This window comes from Rhinolophus ferrumequinum, chromosome 17 (genome assembly GCF_004115265.2).
Source record: "Rhinolophus ferrumequinum isolate MPI-CBG mRhiFer1 chromosome 17, mRhiFer1_v1.p, whole genome shotgun sequence".
Lineage (NCBI taxonomy): Eukaryota > Metazoa > Chordata > Mammalia > Chiroptera > Rhinolophidae > Rhinolophus > Rhinolophus ferrumequinum.
In genome coordinates, this window is record NC_046300.1 from 34,216,291 (window position 1) to 34,238,448 (window position 22,158).

At 48.5% G+C, this 22,158-nt stretch overlaps 1 protein-coding gene across 1 annotated transcript in view; it reads right to left on the bottom strand.

Annotated features, from left to right (window-relative positions):
* The window catches only part of SLCO2A1 (solute carrier organic anion transporter family member 2A1), an 83,118-nt gene extending 66,015 nt beyond the window's left edge, over positions 1–17,103 (bottom strand). The window contains exon 1 of the mRNA XM_033132072.1: positions 17,008–17,103. Within this exon, the coding sequence (XP_032987963.1) occupies positions 17,008–17,103 (96 nt within the window). The remainder of the gene's footprint in view (positions 1–17,007) is intronic.
* Between the last annotated feature and the right edge of the window lie 5,055 nt (positions 17,104–22,158).

A 22,158-nucleotide genomic window follows, 5' to 3' on the forward strand; every position in this document is an offset into this window, starting at 1 on the left:
GGAAGCATTTCAGCTTCATACGATTATTTCTCAAGTTGAAGGAATGTCTCGGGGCCAAGGACGTCACAGCCACGCTGCATGTGAATTAGTGCCCTGCTATACGCCTCGCCTCCGAGCAGAGGTTCTTCCGGGCACCAGAATTACCTACGCGAGGCGGGCTCAAACAGCAAGCGGGGCCCTCCCTCCAGTGTTGGATTCAGTAGAACAGGGATTGGGACCAAGAATCTATGTTTCCAACAAGCTCCCCTGTGACGCTGATGCTGCTGGCATGGGGACCACACTGAGGAACTACCGCCTTAGGCTCCGGTAGGTCCCCATAAACTCTACCCTAATCCTTCCTTCCAGACATCTCTTTCCTGGAGATAAGGCCTCACCCCTGTGTGCAAATCCATTACAAAGGAATGGGATAAAAGTGTGACCGTCCCTTGATTTCTCTGCACTGCCCTTGGCCATCTGCCCATCTGGACATAGGGTCTCCTCACACAGTGAGGATCTGGCCACATTGTGAGCCGGGAGCCCCCCACCACTAGCCCTGGCTGTGCACTTCCGTCCACCTCCCAACTCCTTTGAACACACCACGCTGCCTCACCTACAGCCCTTGAAGGCAAGTGCAAGGGACGGTGGTTTCATTCTCCATAACTGGTTTGTTTTGGCTGGGGTTTCTACCTGCAGGGTTCAAGACTCCTGAATGAAATCATCAATAAGCACCTTTAGATGAGGAAAGATTAGCTAAACAAAAACTTACCGCCTACCAGCTTCAGCCCCAGGAAGAGCAGACATGAGCTCACCCACCTTTCCAACAGCACCGTCTATTCCTGTCTGCAGCCCAGGGGCCTGTGACCTCAGCAGCAGGTCACAGAACAAATACTGGTCGGCAGGACAAAGAAGGGGCAGCTAGACACTGGCGAGAGGCTGGGCGTCTGCGCTGTGTGGAGGAGGACAGCAGACGCTGATCATGGGGAGAACTACATGGACTGCCTCATTCCACGCCTCCCTGCAGAAGCTCACTTCTAAACACACCTGCCTCCCGTCAGTGACTTCAGTACAGCCCCTCTGGCCCCGGCACCCCTCCTCGTGGGCTTGCCTCTTGCCCAGTGGTGCTCACCTCTCTCAGAGCTTTCTGCCTGCTGCTGCCACATTTTGTCCCATACTTGTCCTGAAATTCACTGCTCACTCTGACCCACAGACAGTGTTTGCTTGTTTGTTTGTTTTCTGTTTTGCTTGTTTATTTTGTTTATTAGATTCCACATATAAGTGAAACCCCATGATATTTGTCTGTCTCAGTCTGACTTATTTCACTTAGACTAATCCCCTCTAGGTTCACCCATGTTGTTGCAAATGGTAAGATTTCATTCATTTTTATGGCTGAGTGATATCGCATTGTATACGTGTACCATGTCTGGGGACAGTGTTGTTGAGGTGTCAGTTTGGCTAGGCTACAGTTCCCACTTAGTCAAAGGCGCCTCTAGTCAAAGGCGAATCTAGATGGAGCTGTGGAAGGAGTTTGCAGATATAATTAAAATATACGAGTATAATAAATAATAAATTGACCGTAAGGAAGGAAGATTATCCTAGGAAATCTGGATGGGCCAGATTCAATCAATCAGAAAGCCTTACAAAAAGGAGAGAGAAAGTGAGAGAGGAAAGAGAGGTATTTTCCAAGTGGACAGCAGCTTTGGCCCAGGCCTGTGATCATTCTTTCCTGACTGCCTGCCCTATGAGATTTGGATTTGCTTATCCAGCCCCCACAATTTTCTAAGTCGATTCCTTGTGATAAATCTCTTAATAAATCTCTATACCTATACATACATGGTGTGTGTGTTGTGTGTGTGTGTGCATGCGTGCGTGTATGTGTGTGTGTCTTCTAGTGGCTCTGGATTGATTGAACCCTGAAGTTGACAAAATAATGGCCTCCCCAATGTCTGTGTCTTAATACTGAGAACCTTTAATGGCAAAAAGGGCTTTGCAGATGTGGTTAAATTAAGGTTCCAGACTAGGGAGATTATCTTGGATTATATGGGTGGGCACAATGCAATTACAAGGATCCTTATAAGAAAGCAGGAGGGTCAGAGTTAGAAAACAAGGAGAGGGAGAGAGATTTCAAGATGCTGAGCTGCTGACTTTGAGGAGGGAGGAAGGGGCCATAAGCCAAGGAATGTAGGTAGCCTCTCGAAACTAGGAAAGGCAAAGACACAGATTCTCCACTAAAGCCTTCTGAAGGAGCACAGCCCTGCCAGTACCTTAATTGTCGGTCTCCTGTCCTCCAGAACTGTCAGACAGTAAACTGGTGGTGTTTTAAGCCACTAAGGTGATGATGATTTGTTACAGCACCAATAGCAAACTCATACAAACCCTGATTCATACCAGCCCTTCCTTGTTCCCCGCTATCAATGCCTTCACGCAGGCGACCTCTTTTCCCTCAGCAGGACCACACCTCCTCCTTTTTAGAGTCTGTTCTTTCCTCTCTGTCGGAAGTCTCAACTCTCTTTCTGCCCAGCCCTCCTCCAGAGAACTGTCCGTCCTTGTTTTAAGAGAAGGGCCCCTAGTCAACCACATAGTTCCAGGAGAAGCCCCCTCCGTCAGAGTCCCCTGCCCTGCCTCATGGACGGGCACATGACGCAGCTGATACAATCAGAGTCCTGCGCCAGGATGTTTCGCATTGGAAGTAAATGGAGGGCAGCAGGTATGCTGGTTGCTGACCATGACTCAGCTATGAAGAAAACAAAAGTTTACAATGGAAGATAATGACAGTGACATTCAGAGAAAGATAGAGTAGACAGAGCCTACCTGGCATGCCAGCCCAGCTGCCCAAATCCTTACATATTTTTCTATTGTGTTTCTTGTCTTTTTCTTCTTGATTATCAGGAGATCCTTGTATAGTCTAGTCCAGGAATGTCCAAACTGTGGCCCGCGGGCCAACTGCGGCCCGCAATCCATTGTTAATTGGCCCACAGCAAATTCCAAAAATATATTTAGTTTACTTAAATAAACCAGGTGAGGCAACACGTACTTCACCTCGAGTGAGTGGCCCGGCTGTTTGTGCATTTTACCGCATGTGGCCCTTGGTGAAAAACGTTGAAAAAAGTTTGGACACCCCTGGTCTAGTCAGTCTTAGACATTGCAAACATCTCACAATCTGTCATTCCTTTTGCCTTAAACATTCTTCTTTGCTATTAAAGTAGATAAATCTTTTTTTAGTGGGTATTCTCCTGATATATCTTCTTTTGTCTTTTGATTTTCAACCTGTGCTTTTAAAGAGCATGTAACTATGTTCTCTCTCTCTCTCCTGAATTATTATTTAGTTATAAAATTTGAATTTGGTGGGAATTTTCTCTTAGCATTTGAAAATTATTCCGTTATTTTCTAGTATCTATTATTTATATTGAGAAGCCTCTTGATGGTCTAATTCTTGATTCTTATAAGTAATCTATAATTTCAGTTTAGCAACTCTTAAAATTTTTCTGTCTTTACTGTTCTGCAGTTTCAATATATGTGTAGGTGTGCTTTTTTTTTAGTAAATTCCTGTCAGACTGACCCTGCTGTCCTTATGTCGAGGTATCATGTTTTATGAATTCTAGAAATTCTCTGTCATTTCCTTCAATATTGTCTGTCACCTATTCATTCTACTCTCTTCCTTGGTATTCACTTCAGACTCACCCTGGACTTGCACCTTACTGTCTCCACATCTCTGAACCTGTCTTTCATAGTCTCTACTTTATTCCTCTGTGCTGCATTCAGGGTGACTTCTTCAACCCAATCTTACACTTACTAATTATCATTTAGTGCAGATGTGATTAAGTTAAAGATTTCAAAATTGGGAAATTATCTAATTTATTATTTAACAGCTCACTGTATCTAATATGCTATTTAACCATTCTCTGAGATTTTACTTTCTTTATCAATATTTTTCATTTCTGGAATTCCCATGCATCTCTCAAATCTGTGTGTTCCTTTTTCATAGTGTTTGTTCTTTCCTGGTGTTTCCTATTTCTTCTTGCACCTCTCTAAACATTTTCATACATTTTTATAGACTCTTTCAGAAAGTCCCATTATCTCAAAATCTTGGGGGTGCTAATCTCCCTCATTTTGCCGCCTGTTGCCTATGGTGGATCGTTTCCTTGTGTGACTTTTTGTTGTAAGCTCCTCCTCCATAAGCATGGTCTTCTCTTGGGGATTCTGGCTATTCTGGATTGGGGAATTATTCCTCCAGAGTGGTTTTACTCTTGTGTCTACCAGATGGCGGTTATCACTGTCCTAGAAACCATTTTTATGCTAATTTATTTGCTTAGAGATTCCCACACCACATAGATAGTACAAATTCTGTTTCCAATTCCACATGGCACAGACTTGGGGTTTTGATTGCTTAGAGGAATTATTTCACCCAGAGTGTGAACAATAAGCCTCTTTGCTGTCCCTAGGATGGTGGGTAGAGTTTTATTAGTTCCCTTTTCACCAAGGGATCCTGCTTTATGCATGAGCCTGAGTGCTAACTCCCCATGTCATCTTTGGTACCTGTGTGATTACTAACACCCAGTCGCCATTAGGAGTTTCTTTACTGGCCCTGTCAAACCTCACATGTTTTCCCCCTTTTACCCCTGCAGGGTCAGCTGGTATACTCATTGTTTTGGTGTTCAACTCACTCTTCATTTCTTGCACCTAAATATTTCACCTTTTTTTTATTGCAAGCTCAGCTATGTACGAGTATTTAAATATTTGGTGGTGTTCTATTTAACGCAGCATTCCTGGGTATTTGTAGGAGGGTCCCATGTTATGTGAACCTGTCATGTTGATGGAAACCATAATTCACTACAGTTTTTTATAATCCATTTTATCCCAACTAACCAGAGCCTTTGGAGATCTGAACCTTGTCTGATTCACGGTTGCGTTCCCCATGCAGAGGTTATATATCAGATGCATGAAGGTGACTTGTTAGAATTCCAAGTCCACGGACCCATACGTATTATATTAAGCAGAATCCACTTCTGTCTCTACTCTTTTCTCCCTCATTAAACCCAGTTCTTTTCCCTCCTGTTTGACACATTGTGTAACTTTGCATGTATTTGTGCATCTGCTCACTGTTTGAATGTCTCAACAGGGCATAGCCCACTCTGTTTTGTTCATTATTATATCTCTAGTGGTTGATAGTAGGTGATCAATAATTACGTGCTACATGAATGAATGACTGAGTCTCATGCATACATTCTGACACCATTCCTGGCCTCAGTGTTCTGAAACCCCTGGTGTTTACAACACTAAGAGAGTGCCGCCTTGCAAATAGTGGGTGGTCAATCAAGGCTCACGAAATGACTGGGTGAAAGCACACTCAGGGACGTCCCCAATCTTCCCCGGTGCAAACGTCTAGGCTCCGGAACAGACCCCAGGCGGCACTTAGCAGGTCCTGTCCCAGGCTCTGTTTTCACCACCTCCCCACCATCCCAGCAGGCCCCCTCTTCCTACGTGCCATGGAGCCGATCAGATACACTCACTTCCCTAAGATGTTTGGCCAACCCTCAGGGCTGGATTCCCAAGCTCTGAGCCAGCCCCTGGGAATGGGCACCTGCTCAGGGAGGGCTTCCTGGACACAAACGCCTCTCATTCTTTGCAGAAAAGAGTGTTGCCTCTCTTTAAGAGGGAAGTGTTGCTATCTGACTTTCCCTCCGTCACTAGGGAGCCGTAAGACTCAAAGGTGATACTAAATATAAAAACTCAGTGGGAAGAGTGATGGGCACTGCAGGAACGGTCCTTCCAGACAACCCCATGCCCCTGGCTACTTTCCTGGCCGCATCCTTGGTCCTTCCTCAGGGACCTGCCACATCCCACTTTACATTGCCTTTCATATACCACAATGAGACACCTTGTTGCATCCAGCAAAGAGGGTGTGAGAGTTGTCACAGACATTAGGGCTTTCTAATTGACAGGTCTATAGGACATGTTTACGGTAGAAAAATGGAAAGCATCGAATGTCACAAAGAAGAAAAACAAAACCATTTATAGGCTTCCAACACAGAGAACTATCTCTGTTTAGATACACCCTCTTCAAGTCTTCTTGTGACTTAAAAAATTGGATCATCTCTACATACGGTTGTCCGTCCTGTCGCCTCTATTTAACATGAGAGAATGAACCCTTCCCCCATTGAGAATATTCTCAGCAAAACTTTAAAAGATGATTTGTAAATATTCCATTGATGGATGTCCCATCATTTATTTATTGCCTTTCCACTTGTTAGATATACAAGTCGTTTCCTCATTATAAGTTTCTGAGCAGATGAGTTACAGGATAAAACATCGTTCATCTCACTGGGTTTCCATTTATTCTTTCAGGAAGTGTTCCGAAGCCACTTGATTGCCACCCTCACCCCATGCCAGGTACCTGGTCTAAATGCTTGTGTGCTGTATAGCTGGCTTATGGGTCAAGACGTATGACCACACAGGTGAGGGAACATGCAACAAGAGAGGAAAACTGAGGATCAAAGACTTTCAGGGCCACCATGGTCAAATTTCACTTGAGAAAATAAAACAATAGATAGAAATAGGCAGCCCTGCCTGTGACTGTTGGTATGAAGAACCGAAGTCGCAGTTCAGCTACTACTGTCTCAGCTGTTTGGGGTTGTGGTGGAATGCAGGGAGCAGCCATAGAGGAGTCTTAAGACAGAGTCCCCAAATCCCAGCTGTGTCATTGTGCAATGTGGCAATTATCATGAGCTGCCTCCTAATTTCCTCCACTATAAAATGTGGACAGTACGCACCTTGCAGCACGGGAGACAGGGTTTATTCAGAGAGCGTTTCTGAAAGGATCTGACCTTGTCTACTTTTTATTTCATTAAATCTGGCACGTAATGAATACCCCGCCATGCATATGCGTTCACAACTAAATATCCATATGTCCCCATATATTTTACCATATAGATGTGTGTCCTAATAAAATTCATCCATCTTTGAGATGATAGCTCAAAAAACCTTAATTGCTGCTTATGTGTTGGTGCTGAGGGTAGGAATTCTGAATATTTGTGACTGTAAGGCAATTTGCACAGGCTTGATGAATGCCTGTCCCCACTCCCGGTTAATTTTACATGTCTATATGTTAAATTTCCATGTTGAGTCAGTTGGCCCGTGATTTCCTGGGACACTGAGTATGAAGAAGAAGGAAGCTTGAGCTGCAGCGAACCCAGGAGGACAGCTTTCTGACAGCAAGGGCTATTGGCTAATGAAATGGACAACCAGAAGGCCCTGTAGACTCACCTTCCAAGTCCATGACAAGTTCCAGGGGTGGAGGTGGCCCAATAGACAAGGCTGGTTCTACACTGATTTGTCTCTGGCAGTCTGGGTTGGATGGGATGTGTGGGGTGCAGTTCTGGGGTACAGGCTGGATCTACGGGTATGTGCCCACTAGCATGTGGCCAGATGCCCTCTGTCAGGGTTTCTGCTGGGCCTTCTGATGATCAAGGCAGGGAATGTGATCCCCAGTCAGCCCCTCGTCTACTTCCCTCAGTGAGATGTCATCCAGCTAGAGGCTGGAGGTTGAACTCAAGGACCTGTCCAGGGCTCTTCCAGACGTGGCATGGACACTCCATGAAAGCTCCTGTCGGGGCAAAGTGAGAGCTGAGAGCGGTGAGAACAGAGGAAGATGGGGCTGAGAAGGAAGAGTGTGAGAGATGGATGGGAGCGAGCCTTGAAGTCCATGAGGGCATCACAAATTTGCAGGGCCTGGTGGGTGGGGATCCCCATCATGGGAAGGCCTCTGCTGGTTCCAGGAAACCCTGGGCTTGCCAGCCTCCACAAAGCCTGAGGCCTCCTTGTGAGTGATGACCAAGCTCCTTGCAGCGACCAGAACCAGCAAGGAAACCTTTGTGATCTGGGACTACAGGAGGCTGCAGCCACACGTGCCTCTCAGCAATACCTCCCTTCAGAGCCTGGTTCGGCTTTTAGAGGAGGTTGGCTCAGATGCCTGGCTTTCTATTTCCACCCTGCCAAGCAGCTCCTTAGTTAGAGGGACCTGTGAGATTGAGGAGACTGCTTTCTACTAGAAATAGTGAGGAGAGTGACCAGAAGAGGGGGTTCTGCTAGCTTTACTCGGGAATATCCATGGAAGGGGAGGGGTAGATTTCAGCTCAGCATAGGAGAGACTTGCTAAAAGCCTGTGGTGCTAAGAAAAAAAGGTGCTGGGCTTGCTTTGACATGTAGTGAGTTCTCCATCACGGGGGCTGTGCAAGCAGAGGCAAAGACATCATCACAAAGAGGATTCTTGTCTTTTTGAGCAGATGAGCTTTCTCATCACTTTCCATTCTGAAATACAATAATTCTATAAGCCCGGAAGCACCATTTTTCTATAGCTCAGTTTTGTCATCATTTGTATAGATCATATACAACAAAAAGTTTCAAATGCCACAAAAATCACGACGAGCAATGCAGGCAGGCCTGGGGGAAGAATATCCCGCACAAACAAGGGGGAGAAATGGGCCTTAGCCCAGCTCCAGGCCTCCTAGCTCTCCCTCATCTTCTCTCAGGAGGCTTCCGTTTCCTCCTGCCACGGACCCTGGAGGTTTGTTCCTCTGCCTGGGCACCATCCTGACCCTCCATCAGTGCCTCCCCTGCCCCACCGTCAGTGGGTGGAAGTCCATTCTTGTAAAATGCCCCAGCAAAGGAGGCAGCAGGGTGACCAACTTGTCCCAATCTGCCCAGAACTTTCCATTCTTAAACCGAAAGTCCTGTGTCCCAGGAACTCCTCAGTCCTGGGACAATCAAAGCAGTTGTCACACTGGGAAGCAGGAAACTTTCAGGCAATTGTTTCGTGGAAGTTTGGGGGCCTCTCAAGGAGCCAGGTGCCAACAGTGACACCTTAGGTAAAGAGCCTCACACGGGAGACACTGAGTAAAGGCTACTGCACGTGTGACGCTCTGGTACCAACGCTCAGCTCTCAGACACTTCTGTCAAGTGCACTGTGAATCAGAGGCAAAGCAGGAAGGTTTCAAAGGGCCGGAGGCACCAGGCAGGAATTACTTGTCAAACAGACTGAGAAAGTAGTCAATTTCCTGCCATCTCTCTGGCAGCCAACTGGGCAGGACAAGTGTGACTCTAGAAGCCTGCTGTCCTCCCTACCCCTCTCTTCTGCCCCTGTGCCTTTTCCCCAGGCCCACAGGGGCCTTACTATGTTCCCTAGCCGGCTCCTCTCCTGGGGTGTCCCACAGGGTTCAGCCTAGGAGTTGTCTGGCCTCCACACCCCACACCTGTCCCACTTAAACTTTCTAGGTACCGTTCCCTCTCCACCCAACAAGCTGGCTGGGTGAACTAACCGGAGGAACTAGTTCTGACTTGAGATCTGCCTGGGTTGTGTTTCCCAAACTCAGTAAGCTCCACCTGGGAGTCACATCTGGGAGACACGAGCTACCCATGCATTGCCTCCTGGAGTACTGGTGTGACTCCAAGGTTTGAGGGAAAAGACAACAAACTACTTGGAAGCATAAAGAGATTGTGGAAGAAGTATAAACGTCACTTGATTTTCAGATAAAACATAAAAGGTCACAGAAACGTAATAGTCCTGGTTAGGCAAGCCAGCACTGCAGACACCTTCCTTTATCCCCTTATCCTACCCCCATGTGGAAACCTAGTCACTCCCTTCTAGAATTCAGAGCATCGTGGTGGGACAGTCTGACAAACATTAGCTTACCGTAGCCCTCCCTGATGACATCTGCCTTTGAACTGAGGCCTGCTATGCTGTCGGCCAGCACCTCCCAAGGGTGTTGGAAGGAACACTGTTCAGAACATAAACAGGTATTACTGATGTTTAGATAAACAAAATGAGACGTGTCATCAGGACTCCCAGGTTCCTACAGGTATACACTTCATCTCTGAGAAAGGGTTCGTTTGCTGACATCTCTTGAGGCAGCGGGGCAGCTCTGTGAAGCTCGGTGCCAATGCTGAGCAGACTGAGTGTCCCAAAGGCCACAAGCCCTGGGCTTACTGCTCTGGGCTGGTGCCCCCAGCTGTGCCAGAGCCTCCAGCATTTCCCCCCGGGTCTCCTTAGAATTTCTGTTCAAAGATGCCAGGAAGGCAGCTTGGAAAGAGGGCTGCTCAGCGAATAGTATCATCCCATCCTTCAATGCCGCAGTGGAGTCTGAGATGCCCTGCCCTGGTTTCATTCCCCACCCCTGATCAAATTTAATCCACCCCAAAAAGTAAGACACACCAAAGGAATCAAGGTCCTCTAAACCGAGAGAGACACCCGGGGATTGATCAAAGACAACCCAGCCAGCCCGCACCCTCTGCTTTCACCAGGTTTCATAACAGGTCTCCCAGCTACAGTCAGACCCAACTGGCCCTGCTCCTAGTCTCATCTCAATCAGCAATGTAACAGCATGAGATGAGAATCTGAGAATTTGAACGAACCTCAGAGATCATTGAGCTCAGGCCCAAAAGTTCACGGATAAGAGATTCCAGAACTGAGAGGCATTTGGAGGCCATGGAAAGAAGGGATATGAGGAATGAGATGACCCTGGGCGGGAATTCCTGCTTCGCCATTTAATGGACGTGTGGTCTTGGATGAGCCTCGGTTTCCTTACGTGTGAAATGGAGGTGCTAATACCCCCCTTGCAGGGCTGTCACATAGAAGAGAAAGAGTTTAGGAACACAGACTTAAAACTCAAGTTTAAGGGAAAAGATAAGCATTCAGTGAAGTCCAAAAGAAAAGCTGGAGCACATATATGCGTGAAATCCCATCCGGTTACTAAAAGTGAGCTTTAAATCTGTCCCTAAATCTTCCTAAAAAGTAAAGTAGGAGGGAAACTAAATGGGTTATAAAATTGGGCATCTATAAGATAAACACATACCATGGCAGAACAAAAATCAAGCTTTTACCTGATTTCAAGACTTGCTATGTGACTACAGGCAGTGTGGTATTGGCAGAGAGATGCACACAAATATCAGTGAAGCAGAATAGAAAACCCAGAATAGACTCAAACAAATAACTGCCAACTGATTTTCAACAAAGTTGCAAAGACAACTCAATAAAGAAAGGATAATCTTTTCAACAAACGGTACAGGAGCAATTGGATAACCACAGGCAAAAAAAATAAAAATAAAAATAACCTTGACCTAAACCTCACACCCCTACAAAAATTAACTCAAAGTAGATCACAGATTTACTCGTAAATGCAAAATTATAAAACTGTTAGGTGAAAACCTTCAGGGACCGGGTTCGTTGAAGAGTTCTTAGACCTCACACCAAAAGCGGGATCCAAAAAATAAAAAGATTAATAAATTAGACTTCATCAGAATCCAAAATGTGAAAGACACGGTTAAGAGCATGAAAAGGTACTGACTGGGAGAAAACATTTGCAAAACACATGCCTAACAAAGGACTTGTATCTTACAAAGAACTCTCAAAACAACAGTAAAAAAATCCAATTAGAAAATGGACAACATATTATAAGTAGACATTTTATTGAAGAGGATAGACACATGGCAAGCAAACACATGAAAAGATATTCAGCATCACTTGTCATTAGGGGGATGCAAATTCAGACCATGATGAGATGTCATACCTATTAGAATCGCTAAAATAAAAAGTTGTCACAACACCAAATGCTGGCAAGAATGCAGAGAAACGTCATCTCTCATATAGTGCTGGTGAAAATATAAAATGGTATGAAATCATGGTATACTCTGGAAATAATTTGGCAGTTTCTTTAAAAAATCAACGTGCAGCTACCACAAGGCCCAGCAAATGTGCTCTAGGACATTAACTCCAGAGAAATAAAAATTTATGTCCACGTGAAAACCTGTACATGGCTGTTCACAGCAACTTTATTTGTAATAGCCTCAAACTGGAAGCAACGCAAAGGTCCTTCAAATAGGTGATTGGTTAGACAAAGTGTGGTACATCAATGCCATGGAATACTACTCAGCAATAAAGAGGAACAAACTATTGATGCATGCAACAACCTGGATGGATCTCAAGGGCATTACGCTGAATGAAAAAAAGCCAATCTCAAAAGGCACACATTGCATAATTCCATGTCTATAACATTCACAAAATGACACAATGATAGCGATAGAGAACAGAATAGTGGTTGTGGAAGGTTAGGGGCGATAGCCAGAAAGGAATGGGTCTGACTATACAGGAGTAGCACGACGGAGATCATCGTGGTGATGCAATAGTTCTGTGTCTTGAAGCAGTGGGTGGTGGTTCCATGAATCTCTACGTGTGATAAAACAGCATGGAAATACACACCACATTATAGGAATGCCTATTTCCTGCTTTTGGTACTATACTGTAGTTATGTAAGATGGAACCATCGGGAGAAACTGGGTAAAGGCTCCACGGGACCTCTCAGTACCATTTTTTTCCTATGAATCTATAATTGTTCCAACACAAGAAGTTTTTTTAAAAAAAAACTCAAAGTAAATCAAGCTTTGTCTGGTACTAGGAACTCAGCTTTCTGCCATGTTCCCTCCTAAGGGGACTAAGTATTGTAGTGGCAACCCACCTGCGCTTGTCCTGTGGGGTACAGGCGGTGTAAATTCACACAGCTATTTCTTTACATTCTTCCTCAACAGAAACTGAGAGTGCAATGCCCAAGTACATGTCTGAGAACTTACGACATAGAATGAGGGCCAAACTGGCCCAGCCCCACACAGGTCGTCTGACGGGCCCATGTGTCTGGGCGTACCCTTGGCTTCTCGGCTCCACCATTACCATCTCTCTGGCTTTGGCATGTTCCTGAGGCTCTCTGCGGGCCAGTGCCTCCACAGGCAGAAAGGGGGGTGAAGTAAGGGCTGGAGGTGGTGAAAAACACAGGACAGGATAAAACCAAGCAAGGGTGAAAGAGTGACAAGGAGAGGCAAGGCCTGGACGTGGGGAGCCACCCACATTCTTCTGCTTGGACCATGACCTGTTTCACAAACAGAGCAGAAGAAGGTGAGGGGAAGCCATCCCAACAGCTAGGTCTCCCAGAACGGAAAGAAAAGTAGTCACTGTCATAGATAAAAGAGAACGATCAAAAAGAGAAGAAACGAGCTATCGATATTGTTCGACATAAACTGCTCTTCCATTTGTTCTATGGCAGCACAGGTCACAAAGTCATCATCAGGAGAGAAGAAGGAAAGCTAAGACAGGCTCTGAGCATCATCACAGGAGGAAAAGATCTGAGTGACTTGTGACTCCCCACCCTACCCCAGCGGTTCCCATTGTTCTCCCTGCCAACAGCCTCAAGTGTCACAAGGTAGGAACAGACACCAGGAAAACAGAAATACTGTCCTCAGTGTCACAGAAACACCACCTCTGAGGAAGAGTGAGCATGTCATAACCCATGGGGATTCTTTGGCCCCAGGGATTGTATTGAGATCGTGTTCCTGAGATGAAGCCCTTTCCTCTGGAAAATGAGAGGTTAAACCCAAGATGCCTCCTTGTGGTTGGGACTCAAGGGCCTCTGGAAGTTGTGATCACAGGGCAGGACAAGTACCTCTCCCTCATTTTGGGGCCTCTCTCCCATGTCAGAGGTCACTGGGGCAACTCAGGCCAAGCTGTGAGATTTGTCTATTCCTTCCCTCCTACTGCTCTTCCCTAGCTCTCCACCCCCACAGGACTTTCCCCACTGACTGGATATACATTGTTCCACTGCACCAGGGCCCTGGGTGTGTAAGTACCTGAAATTTGGGCAGCAGTAACCAATGGATCATTCCTTTTATAAAATAACCCCAGTCTGGCCCCCAAAGTCTCATTTTAAGGAGAAACAGATCCTGTGAGACTTCCAGGATAAGTTAACCACAAAGGCTCCCCCTTACCTCCCCCCCCCCTCACCCATAATCAGTGAAAGAACCTGTTTTTAATTTAGAGTTTTAGAGTTCTGGATGCTGACCTGCTCTCTCTGACAATGATTGGTGAGCCGGTCCTCTACCCCTTAAGAATCCTGTAAGCCAGAGGCAATGGAGACTGTCTCTAGATTAATTAGGATTATACGTATTTACTGCTGCAAGAGGAGGTAAAAAAAACTCACCCCGAGAGTGAGAGTCCCAGGTTTTTTAGATAACAGTTAAGCAGAATGAAAGGGCATGAGCCTGTTAGTAACTGGGAGCAGCCATGCTTTAGCCACTGCAGCGCCCCCTGGTCATGGCTGGGATGTGTGTGTCACCAGGGCCCGGAGGAAGCCCTGAGCACTGGGAACAGGCACACCCGTGGTATCCCCACGTGCTAACCCACAGTAGAGTAGCACTGTGTGATGGTGAGGGCCGGGTTGCACAGCCCTGAGGGTCTCCAGCTCTGGAGTCTCATGTACCCAGTCCCTCTGTACTCCTCCCACCCACCCCTTTCTGGCTACGTCTCTACACACAAGAGACCAGCATCACTAGGCCTCGTTTTCCTCATCCTTAATGCGGACAGTAATAGTATCCACTTGATAGGGTTGTAATGAGGCTTCAATATGGGTAAAATAGTTGTAGTTCTCGGTACATTCAGACAGCTCCATTACTCTTAGCTACTATTGTTACTATTATTTCGGATGTTATTATTACTAACTGTATTTTATCTTAACTATTAACTGTAGTTGGTGGAACACTCGATCCTAAATGATGTTTGAATGTGCTGTACTGTTCGTTGAGGCAAGAACTAGCCCCACATCGATGCCAATCCCAGAGAGGCCAGCTTCACAAGGCCTCTTCCCACGCCTCGTCCCACATAATCTTTAAGGAGTCCGAGGAAGTGGGAATTGTTCATATTACCCCGGTCTTTCCTGTAAGGACTCTGAGGCCCAGGAAAGATGAGACACGCTTCCCTGTGTCACCTAGTTAGTAAGAGGCTAGAATGGGACTTGGATTTTTGTCCCCTGGCTTCACCCCTTTTCCCTAAGCCATATGGTACGTGGGGTTTTGCAAGAGCGTCATAAAGTCAATTGGTTAGTCTGTCCCAGCAACGAGGAACCTAGAAAAATGATGGGTCTTCAGGTTGGATGTCCCCTGTTTCTCCTCATGTCACACAGGTCGCAAGACATGTATAGCCCCTATCCTACTGGAGGGTGCAGGGCAGTCACCCAGCCTCTCGTTGGGAGGAGGAAATCTTCCTTCAAATACCAAAGCCCCCAAACAGCCAGCAGTGCCCCCTAGAAAAAAAGGCTTAAGTACGTCTAAGGAAATTCCAGACCCCAGATTTGCCTTGAGATATCCAACCTTGTACCTGGTTTCAGGCTGATCAGTGAAGCCAAGTAGAAATCTCTCTCAACTCTGGTTTTAAAATTACTATGGATCAACGAAGGCAATGATTAAGAAAATCTGGTTTTCACAGTTAAGAAAAACTCTTAACTGGTATGAGACTTTAGGAGGCCAATTGGCCTGGGCCCAGGCCTCAGCACGTGTAACTAAATCATCAACATGTGATGTATTGTCTTATTTTTACAGATCTTCAAAGAAACTGCTGCCATAAACTCATTTATTTAAGGACCCAGGGAAGGGTCTAAGTGGACCAATCTCATTCGGGGTTACCCTATTTTATTCTGTGACGAGCCATCTCTCCTGCCTTTCTTGGTGAAAATAGAGGAAGTTGCCCCCACTCTGGCTCCCTCCTGGGACCCTCTCTTTTCAGACCACCAAAGGCTTGCCCCCCACTCTTCCCTCCCAATTCCTAATTCATAAACACCAAAATTTCCACAATTCTTTGCTGAAACTTCTCCCAGTCTCTTTTAAATAAATGGTGGGACCAAAACCACACACTGTTTTCCTCCAGGTCTGGCCAAAGGTGAGGAGATTTGAGGATTATCTTAAATTGTCTCAAAATTTCTGTCTTAATGATATCCAACCATGCCATCAATTTAGCCTTTACTCATGAGGCTGGGGAGAGAGCAGAAGCAGGCGTGGGGATCCCAGTTCCACTGCTAACAATATGAGGAAGTATATAGGTGGGATCCACTGTGCTCTCCAGATGCCTTCACATACCCAGCCCACAGACACCCCCATTCTCCTGCTCTGTGTTCTGTGTTCACCTTATTCGCTGCTCAGGAAGCTTTACCTAGCCCCATCTGATTGTATGGTTGTCGGAAAAACCTCTCTGCGCAATAATCTCCACCGTGACCCCAAGGAGCCTTGATACGGGTTCTGCAACTTCCCACACCCTCACCACAGCAGCTGTGCCCCCTCAGAAGGTGCATTCTCAGTTGCTGTGACCAGCTTGGATGCACGAAAAAGCCTGAGTGTGGATTCAACCATTCTGGGTCCTCCTAGACATGTGAGGGAGGGGAAAGCATTCCTGACCCCCTGGAGAAGAGTGTCCTCACCATACAGCTGCCTACGCCCCAGTCTTCTCTTCACCCACTCCCCAGAACTTGCCTAGCCCTTACTGAACAGACTATGAGAACCCACTGCTTTTTTGAGGCCATTTCCAGACCAGGAAGGCTGGTCCAAACTCACAAAATTGGTCACCAGCCTCTGGGGAATTCTGAGCATTGCAGGCAGGGAGGTAGCAGAGCCTCTACGTTGCTGCTTTTGGGGAAGAGGAAAGGCTGGAGAAGGAGAACATCCCTTCCACCACCCAGCTCAGCTGAGTTTGAGTCTGAGCTCCTTCATCTCAGAGGCACCCCAGCCTTCCCTGCCAGGGCCCCAGATTCCACACCTCCAAGCCCACCGCCATAACGAAGCAACTGCCGGCAGGAGAATGAAAAAGTGCCCCGCGAGATGTTCTTTTTCAATCAAAAAACAAGACAACTCCCTGTGCTAGTGCCAGGACTATCGGAATCGAATTGGCCAGATAGGCAGGTACTTTCATTGTCCTGTTTCTTACACTAACGAGGGCGAGTGAGCGCGCGCGCCACACGCACACACACTCCTAGCACTCTCACGCCTGCCCAAGCGTCCCGTCGCCAGCGGTGGCAGCCCCGGGGGATGCGTCCCGAGGCGCTCCACCGAGGGCGCAGCAGGGAGCCCCGCGCCTCCAGCGCCTCCTGGGCTTCGCAGCACCGACACCCGGGGTCCCGTGGAAAGTGCGCCCGGCGCGGCTCGCGCTCGGACAGTCCCGGGTGGTCTGCTCACCTTAATGTTGCTGAAGATGGAGCGGGACCAGCGGCCGGCTCGGCCAGAGGAGGCGCCGCTGCCCTGGCGCGCGCCCGGCTTGGGCAGGAGCCCCATGGTGGCCGGCAGCCGCGAGGCCCGCGCGGGGAGAGGCGACGGCAGCTGCGCGGGGCGGCGTCCCTTCCAGCCCGTCCGGGTGTTGACGGCAGGGTCCGCAGCGGGAGGCCGGGCAAGCAGGGTCGTCGCGCTGGTGCGGCCGGGCCGGTGGGTGGCGCGCGTGGCCGCGGTGGCCTGAGGCAGCGCGCTGCGCAGAGACTGAGCCAGAGAGTGCGCGCCCAGAAGTTTTATAAGTGGCCGCCGCCGCCAATGATGAAACGCGGCCTTTCCCCTCCCTCTTCTCGGGTGTCTGAGGCACTGCGGGCCCCCGCCCCCGCGCCCGCCGCGGCTGCCCCCTAGGACAGGTGTGACGCGGGTGCCCGCAGCGCTCCACCTCGTTCCCGGCCCAGGGTTGTGGCTCGGCTCCTGGAGCGCAGTTTGGACCCGCCGGGCTTGACCGCGTTTGTAGAAGGTCCGGCCTGCCGGGAGGGAGTGGGGAGCGCCGGGCCGTGGGGAGGCGAGGCAGCGGCTGGACCGGGCAGGAGGCTGCAGAGGGTGGGGTCACCGGGGGTAATGGAGAAGCGGGGGAGTGGGGAGCGGAAACCGGCTGGCGGGAGACTGAAGGGGACAGGCGAAGGGGTCGGTCAGAAGGGGTACAGGAGAAGGAGGAGGACAGAGGGGTGCTGGAGGGGCCAACAGGAGCCAGGGGGGTTGGAGGGGAGCCGGGGTTTCTAGAGGAGTGGGGAGCCCCGGAGCCCTTCCCGACGCAGTTGGGAGATTTACAGAGCCAGTCTCTGCTTGTTTGCACTCGCCGAAAGAAAACCTGGGCCCTCAGTTCCGGTGATGGCTCTGAGACTCGCTGAGGCTCTGTTTGTGTCAAGGACTGATTTATATTTAAACTGTTCTTTGCTCTGGAGAGGAGGGCCAGTAACAAGGTGGAGAGGTGGGGGCCACCCCAGGGCTGGGCCCAACTCTCTGGACCTGAGCCAAGGTAAACTGCAGGCGCTGTCAAGTGTCAGCTCAGCTAGGTCTGGCCTGGAGTGCTTCATTAAGGGGGTGGGGGGAGGCCTGGACAAACGGGATGCACCCCACTGACCTCCTTCTCAGGGCTGGAATACAACAGCAACTGTATTTTTTCCCCCAAGATTTGTTTTTCCTCCAGGATTCCCGGTGTAGAGAGGAGAAATGTAAGGCATTTACAGAGAAAAAGAAGATAGTTCTATTAAAAGCAGCTGCAGTAAGAAATCCAGAGGTATTTTTCCAGCTCCCTAATTCCAGTACCCCCTGCAGAGACAACCTCTGCAAGTCCCCCCTACTCCCAGGAAAAGCATGAGCCTACCCTCAATACGCAGGAAATGTTGGCTATGACAAAGGCCTCAGGATGGATGGACCACACCGTTTTCTTATTTCTACCCAAGGCCACATGCCTTTCTAGGCCTAGTCTGGGCTGTCCTGTGTCCTCAGGCTTCTACTCTCTCCCATCTACCTGTGATCCAAAGACCCTGAACACAGAAGCATGTGGTGCAGAAGGAAAAGCCATCTGACAGTGGGTGGCCCCTGGCTACGTCACCCACCCACAGAGTGCAAAGCCTCCAGAAAGAAAGGCTTTCCTGAGTTTTGCTCCAGCCCCAGAGGCAGAGGAGGCATGAAACTATGGGTCACCAGTCTGCCCTTCTAGAGAACTTGAAACACAAGGACGGCTGCCACCACAGAACATTCAATGCAGGCTGGGCACTGGGCTGTAACACCCAGGGTGGATTCTGCCAGGCATTCTGCTGGGCACCCACATGTGTGATGCCACAGAACCTCAGCATGAGCTATAGTTATAGGTACTGTTAGACAATCTGGATTTTACAGATGATGATGCTAGAGGCCAACTGAAAAGAAGTGACTAGAAGACGCACAGCTACTAAGTGATGGAGCTGGAACCTTTGCTGGACTCCAAAGCCCAGATCTGAAGCACTATTCCAGCAGCCTCATTTCACAAGTGAAACCAAGCAGAGACCAGAGAAGGCCAAGGTCACAGGCACATTAGGGCCACCATGGCTGAAGCCTTTTCATCAAACCCTGAGGCCTTGCAGGGGTCCTGTGATGGAATCTCAGGCGTCGGCAGCCTCTCCAACACTCAGCTTGGTAGGGTAGGTAGAAATAAGTAGGAAAAGGAGGGAACTAGCTCCAGTTAGGAGGCCGCTTGCAGCTGCTCCTACTTGGGTCAAGGCTCCTTACAGCTGCTCTCACTTGGGGCACAACCACGTTGCTTGCCCAGCAAGATATTGAGAACAAGACATATCATTAGAAGAAGGAAAAATGCTTGAGAGGGAGAGAAACCGTCCTGCTTATCAAAATATACATCCTGCTTCTCGGGACCACTTTTAATGAGCTTCTCAGATAAATCATGGAAAATTAACAGGTTCACGCTTATGCTCTGAGAAACAACCTTGAGAACCAGAGGGGAGGATGGGACACCTCAGCAGAGAAAGAGAAAAATAACAGAGAGGGAGAAGGGAAGACAATTCTACCCAGAGAATTGTCACACAACGTAAGGAGAGGCTGCTTCCCTCTCTTGGGTCAGCCAGCTCCATATCTTGACGTGTACTCGCTTTTACTAATAAACATCTTGCTGTCCTATGCTCTGTCTCTTGACTGAATTCTTTCCTTCAAGAAGACAAGAGCTGAAGTACAACGTCATTCCCACTAACAGACTCCTCCTGCGCCATTAATCTTGCCCTCTGTCTGCTGTCAGGACACCAGCGTCATCTCCAAAGGAAAGGCCACTTCAGAAATGCTCTTGGACGGTCATCTGCCTTCACCTACCTTTACTAGGCGGAGTTCAGCTAAATACAATGGCAACCCAACCAAAGTGGCTTCAATGAGATTTACTTGTGCGTCGTAATAAGAAGCGGGCTCGTAGCTAGTCCAGGGGTCATGACAAGGCCCCTTTCAGGATTCCTTAGTGTGTGGCTCTCATCCCCACAGCTGGCTCCTGGTCCACCTCCAGCCTCCTCTCCTAATTTCAGGAGGGAAGTGGGAGACAGGAAATAGAAAGGGGCTGTGCTGTGCTCACATCAGGGAAACAAATCTCTTCCATGCATGCTTAGCTACTTTTTGTTACATCTTGTTGGCCCAAACTGGGTCACACAGCTACCCTCCATAAAAGGAAGCTAAGACATGTAGTTAACACTATTGCTGCCTCCTGAACAAAATTGGGGTGCTATTAGGGAAAAGAGAGAAAGGATAGTGTATATTCAACTTTCAGTGTCTGCACATGTAATAACCCATTTCCCCAAAAGCACCTTCAGGGTCTGCTTCCAGACCCTTCCCGGATCCTTTGACTTTAGCACACAGTTCTTAGCACTGTGGAAAACAGAGCACAAGGGCAATCCCTGACTTCAAAGACTCCATGGTCTCTGGTGGGGAGTGGGAAATTAAGCATCGGTGTGATGTAGGAAGAGAGCTGTTGGGCACAACTGGTAACACAGAAGAGGGGCCCTAATATCCTAGGCTGCAGGAAGGCTTCCTGGAGGAGATGACTCTCAAGCATAGCCCTAAAAGGATTAGGGTGAAGGAAAGTAAATCTGCTCTGTGGTTTCAGTCTGGCTGGAGCACGGGGCCCCAGGACAGTGGGAATGTGTGTAGTGAAGAGGCCGGCACACTCAACGGGGCGGTGGTGGGGAGGGGGTGTGGAACCTGGGCTGATTTGCATTTCACAGACCTCTCTCTGGCATTTGGGTAAGGGTGCAATGGGGTAGTCTGTGGAAGGAAACTCGGGAGATACGATGAGGCGATGATTGAGAGAAAGGCCCAGAGATGTTGAAAGGAGAGGGCATCCAGATGTTCGTGAGGGGGAAGTAAGGGACAACTCCCAGGATCTGACTCAGGCAACCTGCTGGCCCCGCCCCCCCAGTGATGTTAACCCCTGCAGAGGGAGGCCAGAAGGAGCTGCGCTACTGGAGGAATGTCGTGCGGCCCCCTGGGCTCATTTTGAGTTCAAATTGCCTGGAGCACACGCAGGTCAAGATGCCCGGTAGGCAGGTGGGTCTGTGGGTCCAGTGCTCAGGGAGACGCTGGACTAGTGACAGAGTCTTCGACACACCACACCGAAGCGGTGGGAATAGATGAGTTTCCCAGTGAGGATGTGTTGAGAAATAGATCTAGGACCTGCCATAGCAACATCCAAGGGTGACACAGAGGATGGAGCCAGCGAAAGAGACAGAGGGGAGAGTCCCCTGTGGAGGGCAGTACACCAGTCGAGAGATGGGAAGTTTGAGAGAGAAGCAGGTCAGAAGCATGTCTAGATTGCTGAGGAGAGAAGATAAGTCCTGAAGATGACCATTGAGCTGACAACGAGCTGGCACTGAGGACCTTGGTGAGAGTGTTTCCAGCAGGTGATGTGTGCAGAGGCCAGACTGTGTGGGGTAAGGGGGAACTGGAAAGGAGAAAGTGCAAACAGAAGCCATCAGCACCTTTCCCGGGGTTGCGGAGGGAAGGAGAAAGAGCAGGAGGAACCAAGCAGCTTCAGGCTTTCCTCTCTGCCAAATTGTCTCCATCTTTCTCAGGTCTCATGCTGGAGCAGTTGCTCATTCACACTTCCGGGCTTTTGCTGATGCTGTTCCCCCCACCCCCACCATGCTGCTTGCCTCAGAGTGCTTGGCAGCCCCTGTGACTACCTGTGCTGAGCCCCCTTAAATGTTTAACTAGAGTAGAAACATTTCTTAGTGGTTCAGATCTGTTAAACACATTATCCACTGTCACTCAGGAAACTGGAGGTCATTATTCCCATTTTACAGATAATAAACTGAGGCTCAAGGCTCTTTCCCTAGCACACTGTTCCTTTCTTTATTATCACAGGTCACAGTGAGACAATAGGTGTGGTGGCCAAGGGTACGGCCCTTATAGTCACACATAGATGCTGACTACCCATTACATCAGCTGTTACCTTAGATGAGCTGCTTAATCTCTCGGATTCTCAGTGCCTTCTCTTAAGATAAAGACATCAATGTCCACCACCCAGGGCTGTTATAAAGTGTGTAGTGAGGTCTCCGTGCTGACGGCTGCACTTGCTGTAGTGGTTGGCGG